This window comes from Rhamphochromis longiceps, linkage group LG18 (assembly GCF_057381845.1).
Source record: "Rhamphochromis longiceps isolate RC_006_pf linkage group LG18, R_longiceps_female_GT1.1, whole genome shotgun sequence".
In the NCBI taxonomy this organism is placed as follows: domain Eukaryota; kingdom Metazoa; phylum Chordata; class Actinopteri; order Cichliformes; family Cichlidae; genus Rhamphochromis; species Rhamphochromis longiceps.
Genome location: NC_140574.1, coordinates 14,449,741 through 14,463,767, shown reverse-complemented (window position 1 = coordinate 14,463,767; position 14,027 = coordinate 14,449,741). Strand labels below are relative to the sequence as shown.

The 14,027-nt window shown below is 39.0% G+C and overlaps 1 protein-coding gene across 2 annotated transcripts in view; it reads left to right on the top strand.

The window, feature by feature from the left end:
* The window catches only part of atp6v1h (ATPase H+ transporting V1 subunit H), a 37,314-nt gene that overhangs the window by 13,085 nt on the left and 10,202 nt on the right, over positions 1–14,027 (top strand). Inside the window, exons 7-12 of one of the 2 annotated variants that reach the window (XM_085388769.1) lie at positions 455–514; positions 3,403–3,500; positions 5,410–5,602; positions 11,695–11,873; positions 12,126–12,251; positions 13,327–13,428. In XM_085388769.1, coding sequence (XP_085244895.1) covers positions 455–514; positions 3,403–3,500; positions 5,410–5,602; positions 11,695–11,873; positions 12,126–12,251; positions 13,327–13,428 — 758 coding nt within the window. The remainder of the gene's footprint in view (positions 1–454; positions 515–3,402; positions 3,501–5,409; positions 5,603–11,694; positions 11,874–12,125; positions 12,252–13,326; positions 13,429–14,027) is intronic. The other variant, XM_085388770.1, reaches the window with a different exon arrangement.

Sequence of the window (14,027 nt, the reverse complement as noted above, 5' to 3'; positions counted from 1 at the left end):
AATATAATGTATTCATATTGGGTTTGAACAGGCTTGTCAGACCTTGAGATTTTTCCATTGACAGATGCTCTGTAGGTGCTAGCGATGCTTTGGCAGATGTATGCAATAAAGAGTAGGCTGATAAAACGACATCTAGTTTCTCCATTGTATGCCAGTATTTCCAGCATAGCCCCAAAGTTGTCTTCAGATTTTATAGATATCCAACTTTTGACAACAGCATGGTTTTGTGACTGTTCTTATTTTTAACACTTTCTGTCTTTGCAAGTTTTTTTTAAACTGCTTCCTGAAATTGCATTTGATGTTCCTTTCCCCCTCAGCACCCAGGCAACCAATCAGTGAGCACCTGCTGTCCCTGAATTACATACCGTGTAGAGTCCACTGCCTCTGTACCTTGGCTTGAAGTGAATCCCTTTGAACAATTTTGCACCTCTTTCTTTTGTTTATTTCTCATTAGAATCTACACGGTACAGGTCCTGAAACAAGCATTGGAGCAGGAACTATTTCTCCCAGTGAAGTGAGTATGAGTGAAGTGCAGCTTCAACCATCCTGGCGCTTCCCATACAAAGAGTTTAAAGAAACCAAAATGCTGGGTTTGTGCAAGCTGGCATCTGTCAGCTGTCACTGGACTTTCACATCTTTTCTCTCCTCCCCGTTTCTGCCCCATCTTCTTCCTGCATTCAAGATCTTCATTATTAATTCCAGATGGTTGGAGAAATGAGTCAGCTGATGAGACGCTTTTAGAAAGAATTCTCCATTTAGACGGCATGGTGTTTGCTGCCACTGTTTGTTTTTAACTGTTTAATTGAAAATTGCATGCTGTAAGCTAGTTCTCTTTAAAACAGAAAGCGCATGACAAACATCTTTCCCTGAACATTGAAATAAAAAAGGAAAAATATAAAAAGCATTTGCACAGCAGCAGCATCCTACCATTTTATATCTCATATCTTTAATACAATACAGTGGGGCAAAAAAGTATTTAGTCAGCCACCGATTGTGCAAGTTCCCCCACTTAAAATGATGACAGAGGTCAGTAATTTGCACCAGAGGTACACTTCAACTGTGAGAGACAGAATGTGGGAAAAAAAATCCATGAATCCACATGGTAGGATTTGTAAAGAATTTATTCATAAATTAGGGTGGAAAATAAGTATTTGGTCACCTCAAACAAGGAAAATCTCTGGCTCTCACAGACCTGTAACGTCTTCTGTAAGAAGCTTTTCTGTCCCCCACTCGTTACCTGTATGAATGGCACCTGTTTGAACTCATCATCTGTATAAAAGACACCTGTCCACAGCCTCAAACAGTCAGACTCCAAACTCCGCCATGGCCAAGACCAAAGAGCTTTCGAAGGACACCAGGAAAAGTATTGTAGACCTGCACCAGACTGGGAAGAGTGAATCTACAATAGGCAAGCAGCTTGGTGTGAAAAAATCAACTGTGGGAGCAATCATCAGAAAATGGAAGACATACAAGACCACTGATAATCTCCCTCGATCTGGGGCTCCACGCAAGATCTCATCCCGTGGGGTCAAAATAAGATAAGATAAGATAACCTTTATTAGTCCCACACGTGGGAAATTTGTTTTGTCACAGCAGGAAGTGGACAGTGCAAAAGTTATGAGGCAAAAATTAGAATACAATAAGAATAAATACAGTACACAACTGTACAGAATAGAATAAAATAAAATACTATATACAGTAGAATAAAATAAAATAAATATACAATAAGATAAAAATAGAATACAAATACAAATACTATATACAACTGAGTAAAAATACAACGATGACAGAAAGGATTATTGCACGCAAAATGATCATGAGAACGGTGAGCAAAGATCCCAGAACCACACGGGGGGACGTGGTGAATGACCTGCAGAGAGCTGGGACCAAAGTAACAAAGGTCACCATCAGTAACACACTACAACGGCAGGGAATCAAATCCCGCAGTGCCAGACGTGTTCCGCTGCTGAAGCCAGTGCATGTCCAGGCCCGTCTGAAGTTTGCCAGAGAGCACATGGATGATACAGCAGAGGATTGGGAGAATGTCATGTGGTCAGATGAAACCAAAGTAGAACTTTTTGGTATAAACTCAACTCGTCGTGTTTGGAGGAAGAAGAATACTGAGTTGCATCCCAAAAACACCATACCTACTGTGAAGCATGGGGGTGGAAACATCATGCTATGGGGCTGTTTTTCTGCCAAGGGGACAGGACGACTGATCCGTGTTAAGGACAGAATGAATGGGGCCATGTATCGTGAGATTTTGAGCCAAAACCTCCTTCCATCAGTGAGAACTCTGAAGATGAAACGAGGCTGGGTCTTCCAACATGACAATGATCCAAAACACACCGCCCGGGCAACAAAGGAGTGGCTCCGTAAGAAGCATTTGAAAGTCCTGGAGTGGCCTAGCCAGTCTCCAGACCTCAACCCCATAGAAAATCTGTGGCGGGAGTTGAAAGTCCGTGTTGCTCGGCGACAGCCCCAAAACATCACTGCTCTCGAGAAGATCTGCATGGAGGAATGGGCCAAAATACCAGCTACTGTGTGTGCAAACCTGGTAAAGACCTATAGTAAACGTTTGACCTCTGTTATTGCCAACAAAGGTTATGTTACAAAGTATTGAGTTGTATTTTTGTTATTGACCAAATACTTATTTTCCACCCTGATTTACGAATAAATTCTTTACAAATCCTACCATGTGAATTCATGGATTTTTTTTTTCACATTCTGTCTCTCACAGTTGAAGTGTACCTCTGGTGCAAATTACTGACCTCTGTCATCATTTTAAGTGGGGGAACTTGCACAATCGGTGGCTGACTAAATACTTTTTTGCCCCACTGTATATAATTACTCTGATAAGTATGCTCAGAAATATGTACATGGCTATCTAACAATTGATCGTCATCTTTTCTCTGCATTTTCAGCCAGGTAACCCCCGCTCCTTCTCTCTTCACTGCTGCCTGTTTCTCTCGCTGGACTTCTTTGCTTCTACCCAACCTCTTTAAAATAACAGATTAATGTGATCAGTTCTCTCCTCTCAGCTTCTTCCACTCTAATCTCAATTTACATTATTCTGCTTAGGTGTGATGAGCGTTTTCCCTCCTGCTGCTCTGTATTGTACTGTTGGTGTGTGATCTAGCATGTGTTGATGGACTCATATGAAAAGACTGCATGTGCGATGCCTGGGGTTTGAAAGGTGACTGTAATGCAAAGTTTGGAGTGTTTTGGGTTTTTTTTTGTTTTTTTTTCTCAATGTGCTGTCCCTGATCATCAACTTCTTCATGTTTCAGAGCTGCACTAAATGTGTTTGACTTTCTAACATTTTGGTTTTTTTTTTCTCCTGGTTTCACTGCTAAGGCTTTAGTTCATGTTTAAGTAAATGTTTGCCACTGTCTTTTGCAGAGCTCTCAGTATGTCCAGTGTGTAGCTGGGTGCCTCCAGCTGATGCTGAGGATCAATGAGTATAGGTTTGCCTGGGTGGAGGCTGATGGAGTTAACTGGTGAGTGAAGCATGTATTAAGGTTGACTTAAACATTGGTTAAGCTGCTGAAATAGCCCTTGGAATCAATATGAATACAGTTCCTGATTTATCATGGGTTTGCTTATGCTTAGGATTCTTGTAAATACATTAGTTAGATTGAAAAGAATCACTGAAAGGAAGAATAATGACAGTGACAGTCACATCATGTAAAGTAGTATTGTAGAGTGTCTCTGTCAGGATGTCATGACACAGTGCTGCTGCTGCTAAAGCATCGTAACTTTGTTTGCTCTTTTCAAAAATATAGTTTTAATCTCAGCTGTCCTCCTGATTCATACATGTCTGCTCTGCTTTTCCTTGAGTCACCAGTGATCATCTTGCTTCTGCTGTACTGTGAGACTTAAATATCTTGTAAAGACTAAGAGCTTATGGAAAAGGTTGTTCTTTAAAGTTGCTAAAAAATATTTAAAAATTGAGTAATGATGGATAGTTGGCACAGACATATTTTGATAAAGGCTCTGTACCATGGGAATTTTTTTTATAATGGCATAATTGTTTTTGAAGTTCCCATTTCACTTCAGTTTCCTGTATGCGATAATCGAGGTTTGGTTCCTGATTGAGTCGATTAGTAGAACCTCTCTGGTCTTCTAAATGTCTTTTTCTCTGTTAGGCAATTAATGATATAAACATGTGAAAAGGTTGTGCAGCAGCTGGTTTATTGTTTGTTTGTTTTCACACTACTTTTCTTCCGATCAAGTAAGTTTCAAAAACCACTGAAAGATAAAAAATCAGGAAATAGAGCTCAAGATAACAGCATCACAATGCCCGTTTTGGCTGACAACAAGCCACATCTCTAGGTGAACAAAAGGACTAAAAGGAGAAGCAGAAAATTCACCTATTTGAAGGAGCAGGAGCCATGAAATTTTGACATTTTACTGGCTTTTCAGCTATATTTCTATATCCACTTCATCCACTGTTTCAATGTAAAATTATTCTCTTGATAGGACTCTTTGCCTGTCTGATGGTTGGATAAGCTAATAACCTAACAGCCAGTCACAGTAGGGCAAACCTCTGACTTACCTTTTACCCAAACATAAGTAAGGCTGTAGTATAAAGCCTGGCTGTTAATCATCTGCATTTGACTTAATTTATATAAGAGACACACTATAAGGTGAAAAATTTAGTCCAGACAGCACAAAGCAGTATGAAAAATTAACTACTGACTCTATACCAAGTTTATATTTTGTTTAAAAAAGATCTGATGTAGCTTTTGGTGCTGCTGTGAAGAAGGTGCAATCTCTGCCCTGACGAAAATAAATGAAACTTGATATGTAAACAAAACAAAACAAAATTCAGAGCCACACAATTTCACATGTACTTTTAACCATATTCGTCATATTTGTTACAAATTAGTCTGTAACTGACCAAAAATAAGCAAAGTGCTGAAGAGTCCCCCTCAGATATTACTGTACAATTGCCATTCAAACAATCGAGAACTTTGCAGGTTCATGCTTACTAAAACTGAGTGAGACAGAACATGAAAGGTTCAAAATTTAATGTAAAAATTATGCATGATTTACCATCATCTTTCACCAATGCCTCATTGCTTAATCTGTATCACATAATTATCGCACATCTGTGAGATCCACATCTCTGCATTTTACAGCTATTTCTGCAAATGTATGACACTCTGTCTACTTGTAATCATTAGTACCATACTCTCCATTTGAACAACTCTTCTGTTATTTAAAGACTGAACATCTCATTCTCAGCCATCATCACAGATAATGGAAGAGCAGCGTGTAGGGACACAGCTGTGAAAGCTCTCCTATTAGTAAACAGCTAGCAGTGATAAACGTTGGTCTTTTTCCCTTTTCACTTTTTTTGATCCATTTTACTTTTTATTTATTTATATTGTTTTTCTGCTTAAGCATCACAGCAGTGCTGAGCAACAAGTGTGGCTTCCAGCTCCAGTACCAGATGATCTTCTGTGTTTGGCTCCTGGCCTTCAGTCCTCAGCTCTGTGAACAGTTGAGACGTTACAACGTAGTGCCTGCCCTGTCCGACATCCTCCAGGAGTCTGTCAAGGAGAAGGTCACCCGAATCATTCTGGCTGCCTTCAGGGTTGGTGGAGAATTTTTCACTCATTGTATGTTTCCCACTGATACAACTGCATCTGCATTTTCTCTGTGCTTAGTCTTTGTCCTTTGTCCTCTGTTTTGGGGAAAACCTAGAGCTATCAAGTATGTGGAGTGGCTACAATTAGTTAGAATATATTAAATAACAATGCATCACAGTGAAAGGGTTCTCTTGTGGTGATCACAAACCCAAACAGAAATATAAATCTGCAGCTTTTCCCAATTTTAATGTTTGGTCGATTCTCACCCGTCTCACCCTGTCACCCTGTTACAGCTGACTGCTGTTTGTCAGGAAACAAAACAAAGCACTTTAGCCTACATGATAAACACCAAACAGCAACTAGCTGGAAAGCGTAGTGGAGTGTGTAGCAGCTGAAGACACATATACTTTCCTCAAGTCAGTGGAGACCTAAAACAGAACTAAAAGGCTGGACTACAGGTTCATCAGGTGGCCTGAAACATGACTGTGTAACTGTTGGATGAGTAAATGGAAAAGCGTTTGTTAACACATAGTTCTTACCAGCACTTTAATTCTGATATAGAGCATGCGTTTTCTCAGACTCTGGCACAGCATATTTGCATCTAATTGGATTCTGCTCTTTATCAAAGAAGAGGAAACGAAAATGGCAACTCTAAATCAACAGATGGGGCTGCCTATAAAGAAGCAGGGCCATAAATGATACATAAATGCAATTTATGACTATGCTCCCCTTTCAGCTCCCTGCTGTGATTGTTCAAAACATCTACTGAATATTTAATGTAGTCCTAAGAGCTGTGTTCTGGACTTTGTTGTTTTTTGTTTATGCCAGGTAATGAAATCCCTATAGTGTGCTACTGACAAAACTGAATTAATGGCATAGGCCTCATTTTTTAGCTAATGTTAATGTAATTTTTAACTGCACAGAGTTAATAATTCTGACAGGGTACCAGTGCAAGTCTGGAACATATAGGAAATGCACTCAGTGGAGTAGCTTTCAGGTCTTCATCAAGCTCGCTACTGTTCTTGGGAAAAGTATAGAAATAATTACGTAGTCCTGAATGATTACACATATTATGCAGATGATTTGTTTTTTCTGTAAAAGACAGACAGCATACTAATGACACAGACTGTAAGGATCCTCTGCTTAACACATTAGTATAACTGATAGCCTGCAGTACCTGACCACCCTCAGCACACATCATCTTGAATACTAAACAAAAAATCTTTTCTACTCTGTGAAATGTCTAAAGGGAAATATGGATCTTTAAATAAAACTTTTCAGTGATAGCGTTGCTTTCATTTTTTTCAACCCAGACAGCTTCAGTGACCTTGCTCAGAGCACAATGGTGTTATAAATGGCATTGATTACATGATTGAAACATGAGCTCAGAGCTGATTTTAGAACCTAAAGTTGAGGAAGGTATTCACTGATGTCATTGTAATCTGAGTCAGTATTACAATGTTTTTATTGTTTTATTTTTTTTTTTCATTTATGCTGAAAGAAACTTATTTGACACCAAATTTATGTCCTGTTTTATGCGTGCTCTCAATCGCTGCATCTGTTTCTGGTTTTAATTTCAGCCCACAGCTTTTTCATCACACTCCTGCCAGTAGAGATGTCACATGAAGGTTTTGGTAAATGCACCCGTGAAAGATAGGGGCTTTGTTTTCTTCATTGGAACTTCACTACATTACACTTAATTAAAAGCAGTGGTGCATGGAGTCACCACATCTTTACGTTAAGCGGGTTTTCTTATGAGTGTGTCAACTTGCTGTATGGTGTGTGCGTTTGAGAGCTACAAGACATTGTTTTTCACCAACAAATGGGGTATTTCTTTGTTGACACCCAGGGGTTCTGGGTGTCAACAAGGGGAAGGCTGAGATTATTTTGAGATTATTTTACAAAAATATTCAGCGCTTTTCTGCATGTTGCTATTTGTCCCAAATGTCCTAATTATGCAAATGATTCTGCTCACCACATGGGATGAGGAAAGTGACTTATTATCCAGACCATCTGGAAGTCCTTGAACACATCCTCAAAGGCAGAACTGCTGCGTTTGTGATGTGTTAGCATTAGTTTAACTGTGACTCTAAAACTTTTGTTTTGACTACTCTGTTAAGGCCTAAAAATGTTGAACCTTCTTGTAGCCACAACTCCTTAGGTGGTAACTAGGCTCTAAATATTTGGAGTGACTTGACTGTTTGATCTTTGTGAAGACATTGCAGGTTACTCTTAAAAGACATTTGTGATATATTAGTCACATTTGCTGGTGCCAGAAAAGATGGTGCCAGCAGAACACATGGCAAGGTGTCTGTCAGTTTTTGTTTTGATTAATGTTAGTTCTCTTCCTTTCTATAATATCTCTAAATGTCTTAGTACTACGTGTGTGATCACCAGTTGCCTTTAGAGATCAAAGCATCTTATGGTCTAGTTCTGAAACAAACTGCGCAAGGACAAGCTTTACCACCTTTTGACATACCTGTGCCAACTCCCTAATGCCACACCCTGGAAGAAGCTCCCAAGGAAACAGGGAAAACGGGCTGGTACACTCATCAGAGTCGGGGCTTACCTCTGTGCTTCTCATGCAACTACAGGACCAGTGGAGTACACCTTTAGATGGATCCTGCATGTTGTCCCTGGAGATCCCATAACATTGGATCAGCTTCTTCTGGTTCCCTGTTTTCCTAAGCGGCCTCGGTCCTGTGGATGTAGCATGGATCTCACAAATCTTTGCAGCCTTGCCTATGCTTGTGCTTCAGATGTCAAAATCTGCACTCTTCAAATAGCTTTATTAAATAATAGATCACCATCAAACAAGACATTTGTATTAGGCAACTTCTTAATGACAAAGTCTCAGCAGCTTGGTTTTCTGTTTTTGACAGAAACTGTGGTGAGTCTGTAGCTTTTTCTGAACTTCTTCCTCCAGACTTCACATTCTTCAGCCTCCCTTGGACCTCGGGTATGGGTGGAGGTATATGTACAGTGTTCAACATCCGTTTTCGTTGCCACCAAACACTCAAACAAACATCAATCATGTCTGCTGTGAGTCTAAACCTCTGGTCAAGGACATTCTAAATGTTCTGGACTCTTTTAACCTGACACAGTGGGTCACTGGCCCCCCTCATAAAAAAGGTCACACACTGGACTTAGTGCTATCACAGAGGTTTGGTGTGTACATGACAGAAATATCTGAATTGTGTCTCTCTGGTCATTTTCCTGCGATATTCACTATAACGTTGCGCTGCTCTTTAGATAAGTCATGCACTCTAGCACATAAAAGACAAGCGCGCAATCATCTAATAGCCCCTCAATCTAGTATCACATTTCTTCATTATAGGATAATAAATTCAGTCTGTGAAAGTGTCGAGGACAATTCTGATAGTTTTAATTCCACCTGCACTGATATCTTGGACTTAGTCGCACCACTCAGGACTAAGCGCTCTAAGCCATTTTCAGAACCCTGTTTGAATGAATATACACACACCCTTAGACATAAATGCAGCCGTGCTGAGAGGAGATGGGAAAACAATAGGTCGTATGTTTCTTTACAGGTATTTAAGGACGGTATCTCTGTTTACCAAGAGTGTTTACAGTAAAGTGTTTACTGTAAACACTCTAAATACTAATTCTATAGTTTTAGTGTCTACTTTTTAATGTTTTTAATCATATTATTAGTCCATGTAATAATTTGGTGCTGTACCTTCACCAAGTATGTATGATGATTTTTAGGCAATTTTGAGCGACACAGTTTCAGCTATTAGGCCCCCTCTCATCACCCACCGCCTCAGACCCCTGTGTGCTCAGCTTTATACAGAGATTAATTAACACTTCTTTTATTACAGGCTGTGTCCCATCATGTTTTAAATGGGCTCTTTTTAAAATCCTCTTCTTAAAAAAAACACATACTGGACCCAGCTGCTCAGGCTAATTACAGGTCCATTTCAAAGCTTCCCTTTCTTTCAAAAGTTTTAGAGAAAGTGGTCTACTCATAGTCTGAAAAGTTTCAGTCTGGTTTTAAGTCACTACATAGCACTGAGACAGCACGTTTAAGGGGTTTTAATTATATTCTTTTAACTCTGGATTCTGGCAGCCCTGCTACCCTGTTGTTGTTGGGCCTTACAGCAGCCTTCGACATGGTTAACCATGATATCCTCCTATCACACTGTAGCCTGAAAGAATCTGTTCTTCAGTGGTTTTGATCTCACTGATCTAGGAGGACCTTTTATGTAACATGGCCCCCTACAGCTTGAACATAGCCCCTCTTTATTATGGTGTACCTCAAGGCCCAATTTTAGATCCAGCCTTGTTTGCACTGTATATGTTGACACTGGGGTCTATTTTTTCACGGTATAGCCTTTCATTTCCGTGTTTTGCAGATGACTTGCAGATCTGTTGCCTTTAAAAGCAGGGATAGACTCATTTCAGCTGTTATTGTGTTGCCTTTTGAGATGTTAAACAGTGGATGTCCTTAAATTTTTTAAACCTAAATGAATGTTTGGCAACTCTGTTACTTTATCCACTCATTGTAAGACAAATGTTAAACCCATGCCGTGTACCTTGATGGTTCGTTTAAATTGTGTAGGCAGGTGAGTGCACCAATATAGCTTTTTCCATCTGAGACAGCTAGCCAAGGTAACACCTTCCAGCTAATGCCTTTGAACACATTATTCATCTCTTCATTACTTGCAGATTGGACGTCTACAACTCTCTTTATTTCAGTTTGTACCAGTCGCCTCCAGCTCATCTGCCTCTTTACACTGGCTTCCTGTTACTTATATGATCTGATTTAAAATTTTACCTTTTGTTTTTAAATCATTAAATGGGCGAGTCTATTCTTACCCATCTTAGCTCCTATCTATTCATGCTCCAGAAAGAACCATGAGGTCTAGTTCAAAACTAATGTTATCATTCCAAGGCTTAAACTTAAGTCTCGCAGTGACAGTGCCTTCTCTGTGGCAGGTCCCACACTCTGGAATAGTCTGCTGCTATATATTAAAGCTGCACAAATGCTGGAACTTTTTTTAATAGTGAAGACACTAGACACTTGTTTTAACAGCCTCAGTCATTGTTGTTCTTAGTTTTTTTGTTTTTGTTTTTTTCTTATTGTATTGTTCTTTCTTCTTCATATTTTTATTTTTATTGTCATTGTTGTGCATTTTCCTTGTTTAGTTGCTTTTTAGTTTGTAAAGCACTTCGGAAGCTGTTGGAAATATTCGATATAAATACATTTGACTTTGACCTTGACCTAGTCATAGCTTTTCCCTAAGTGTTAGCTGTAGGGGCCAATCAAGGTATGGAGTGATTTCTTCTATCTCAGTTCCAGTGCAGAAGCCACTTCTCTTTTGAGTCACTCCAAGTGTTGCCACCACAATTTTCTCTCCATTAAAGCCTGAGGCCAGGCTCCGAGAACTTTGTCCGCAGATTTTACGTCAGAAATAGCTTTTATAATACTTGAACATTGTGTTCTTGTTGCTGGGCAACTCTACTTTTCTTTCTCTTCACACTCACTCACAACACCTGAATTTGAATCCTAGTTAAGGATGGGTATTATGAAATGTTACGATACTACAATGAGAAATACATGAAAATATAGAAAACAAATCAACTGCAAAATGGACCTGAATAAAATGACCAAACACGCACAACCGATTTCTCAAATATCAGTCTAGTCATCACAGTGATTCAGTCATAAAATCATGATGAACACATAAATAAATGCATAATGATGCTGCAGAGGTCTCCTGCTCATTGATTTCTGTATTGTGATTTAAAACAAAGGAATATTACAGCAACACAGTATAGATCGTATAGCAACATTTCTGACAGTAACAGTGTATATTTATAAATAAATTCTCATCTTTCATAAGTTGTTACAGGCAAAAACAAAAAAGGTGCAACAGGCAGATGTTTGAGGTTTAGCTCAATAAATTACTTAAACAGTTCATCATGAATGTTGAGTATTTTTTTTTTTCATTGACTAATAGTTAAGTATGATTTATTAGCCTGTTCGTTCATTGAGTCATTTCTGCTTTCTGATTCAGACCTCAGCTAAGTTTCTCATCAATTAGCGAATTAATAATGATCTTTTCTTTGACAGAATCTCCTGGAGAAATCGGTGGAGAGGGAGACTCGTCAGGAGTATGCACTAGCTATGATTCAGTGCAAGGTGCTGAAGCAGCTCGAGAACCTTGAGCAGCAGAAATATGATGATGAGGACATCACTGAGGACATTAAGTTCCTGCTTGAAAGGCTCGGAGAGAGTGTGCAGGATCTCAGGTACCTAATTAAGATTATTTATGAATAACATGTATTCATAGTTAGTTTACTAAACCATTATTTCTTTAAAAAATGGAGCTTGAATAAAAAGTCAAGTGTCTTTGTGCAATCCTTTTCATACAGCTACCATTAACATGTCCATATGATATTTCTGTACTTTAACTGTGCAGCGCAAATCATTCTTCTTCACATCATCAGTTAAAGTAGTTTTTGTTTTTGTCTGAGGTAATGATGTTTATTTTTGATCAACAGCTCATTTGATGAGTACAGCTCTGAACTCAAGTCTGGCCGCTTGGAGTGGAGTCCTGTACACAAGTCAGAGAAGTTCTGGCGTGAGAACGCTGTCCGCCTGAACGAGAAGAACTATGAGCTCCTCAAGTAAGCTGAAGCATCTGCTGTCATGAGATTACTCATTTTCTCCATTGCCTTTTAAAACATGATTTATTATTACCTTGACACTTCAGTAAGAGCAGAAGGACAAAGCTTCTCAAAGTGCACCTTGTTCCGATATTGAAGGGCACAAAGACTGTGATTTGTCACTTCTTATCTACTTTCGCCACAAGAGGATGTATATGTATACACACACACACACACACACACACACACACACACACACATATATATATATATATATATATATATATATATATATATATATATATATATATATATATATATATATACACACACACACACACACACACACACACACACACACACACACACACACACACACACACACACACACACATACAACACTTGGACAGCATGCAGCCTTTCATGGCGTGACTAGATGCTGCTATGGAAAAATCCAGTTTTATACTTGACTCACAATCAGTTCTTTCGAGATACCTTCCCAATGCCTTACTTTTATCAGCTATGAGTTACACTCCCAACATCATGTGTCTGTGTTTCTGATCTAAGGACTCAGATCGCCAGAGATAAAACATCCGTTGGTGTGTGTGTGTTCTTCATTATTCGGGTCACACACTGTTGTGCTATTGACATTCTGTAAAAATCCTCATTGTCTCATCGCTGTCCCCTCTCTGTAATCAGCTCAGCCATCACCTCGGCTTAAATTAGCCTTCTGTTTTTTTAGTATTTACCCTTAAATCTCACGAAGGCTTTATTCCATGTTGAAGAAGCCACTTTTTCACTGCATGCCTTACATCTAATATCCTTGGCTTCAGAGTTTAGTGTTTGGGATTTCCAGTTTTAAAGTAGCACTAACCTTGGCTTAGTGAGAATAAGAGCGTTTCTACTTAGAAAACTGCTTTAAAGAAAGTAATCTCAGCTCTTATATTTTTCTTGAAGCTTTCTCAGAAAAATCTTTGCCTAGAAGCGTCTTTAAGGATATGTGATTGAGATCAGTAAGAATTAAGTGATTGAATCTTTTTTATGCAAACAGACCTCTGCATTTTAATGTTTTATTTTCACTGTGTTTCTTTGAAAGGATTTTGACGAGGCTGTTGGAAGTGTCCGATGATCCTCAGGTTATAGCAGTGGCAGCTCATGACATTGGAGAGTATGTGCGGCATTATCCACGTGGTAAAAGGTGAGATGTTAAGCATAAATACTATTAGATATTCACTAAAATCTATTAAAGATTTTTTTTGAAGATCACCTCCCACACACCCTGCCTCAAATGACAGCCCATCGTTGTAACGGAGTTGTTTTATGCTGGCTTTGCCTAGCACAGTTTGCCCTTGACACCAGATTTTTGGCAGTGGTAATCATTTAAGGCTTTGTGTGTTTCTCGTTTTATACAGTCACATCTAATCTGACTGCTCCATGCAGATTGTGCCAGTCGGGTGTTACGTAGTAATGTTCTGTTCATCTGTTTGTTGTTTAATGGTCACTGGCAAACATCTCATTACAGCCATCTCACCTGCCAGTAATATTATTTAACATACTTCAGTGATACTTAAATAGTCTTTTTTTTTTTTTTTTTAATAAATCAAATCTACTCAAACTTAAAGGTACCCAAAATGTGTCAATTGTGACTAACAATTTATGCCAAACCAAAGTAAGTTTGGAGAGATTGAGGTAAGTGCTGGAGGAAGGAAGCAAAGTGAGCAGAGGCAAGAAAGAATATGTTTGTGGATGAGAGGGAGATAGGTGAAACAGTAAGGATAGCAAATATTAGTTATATGA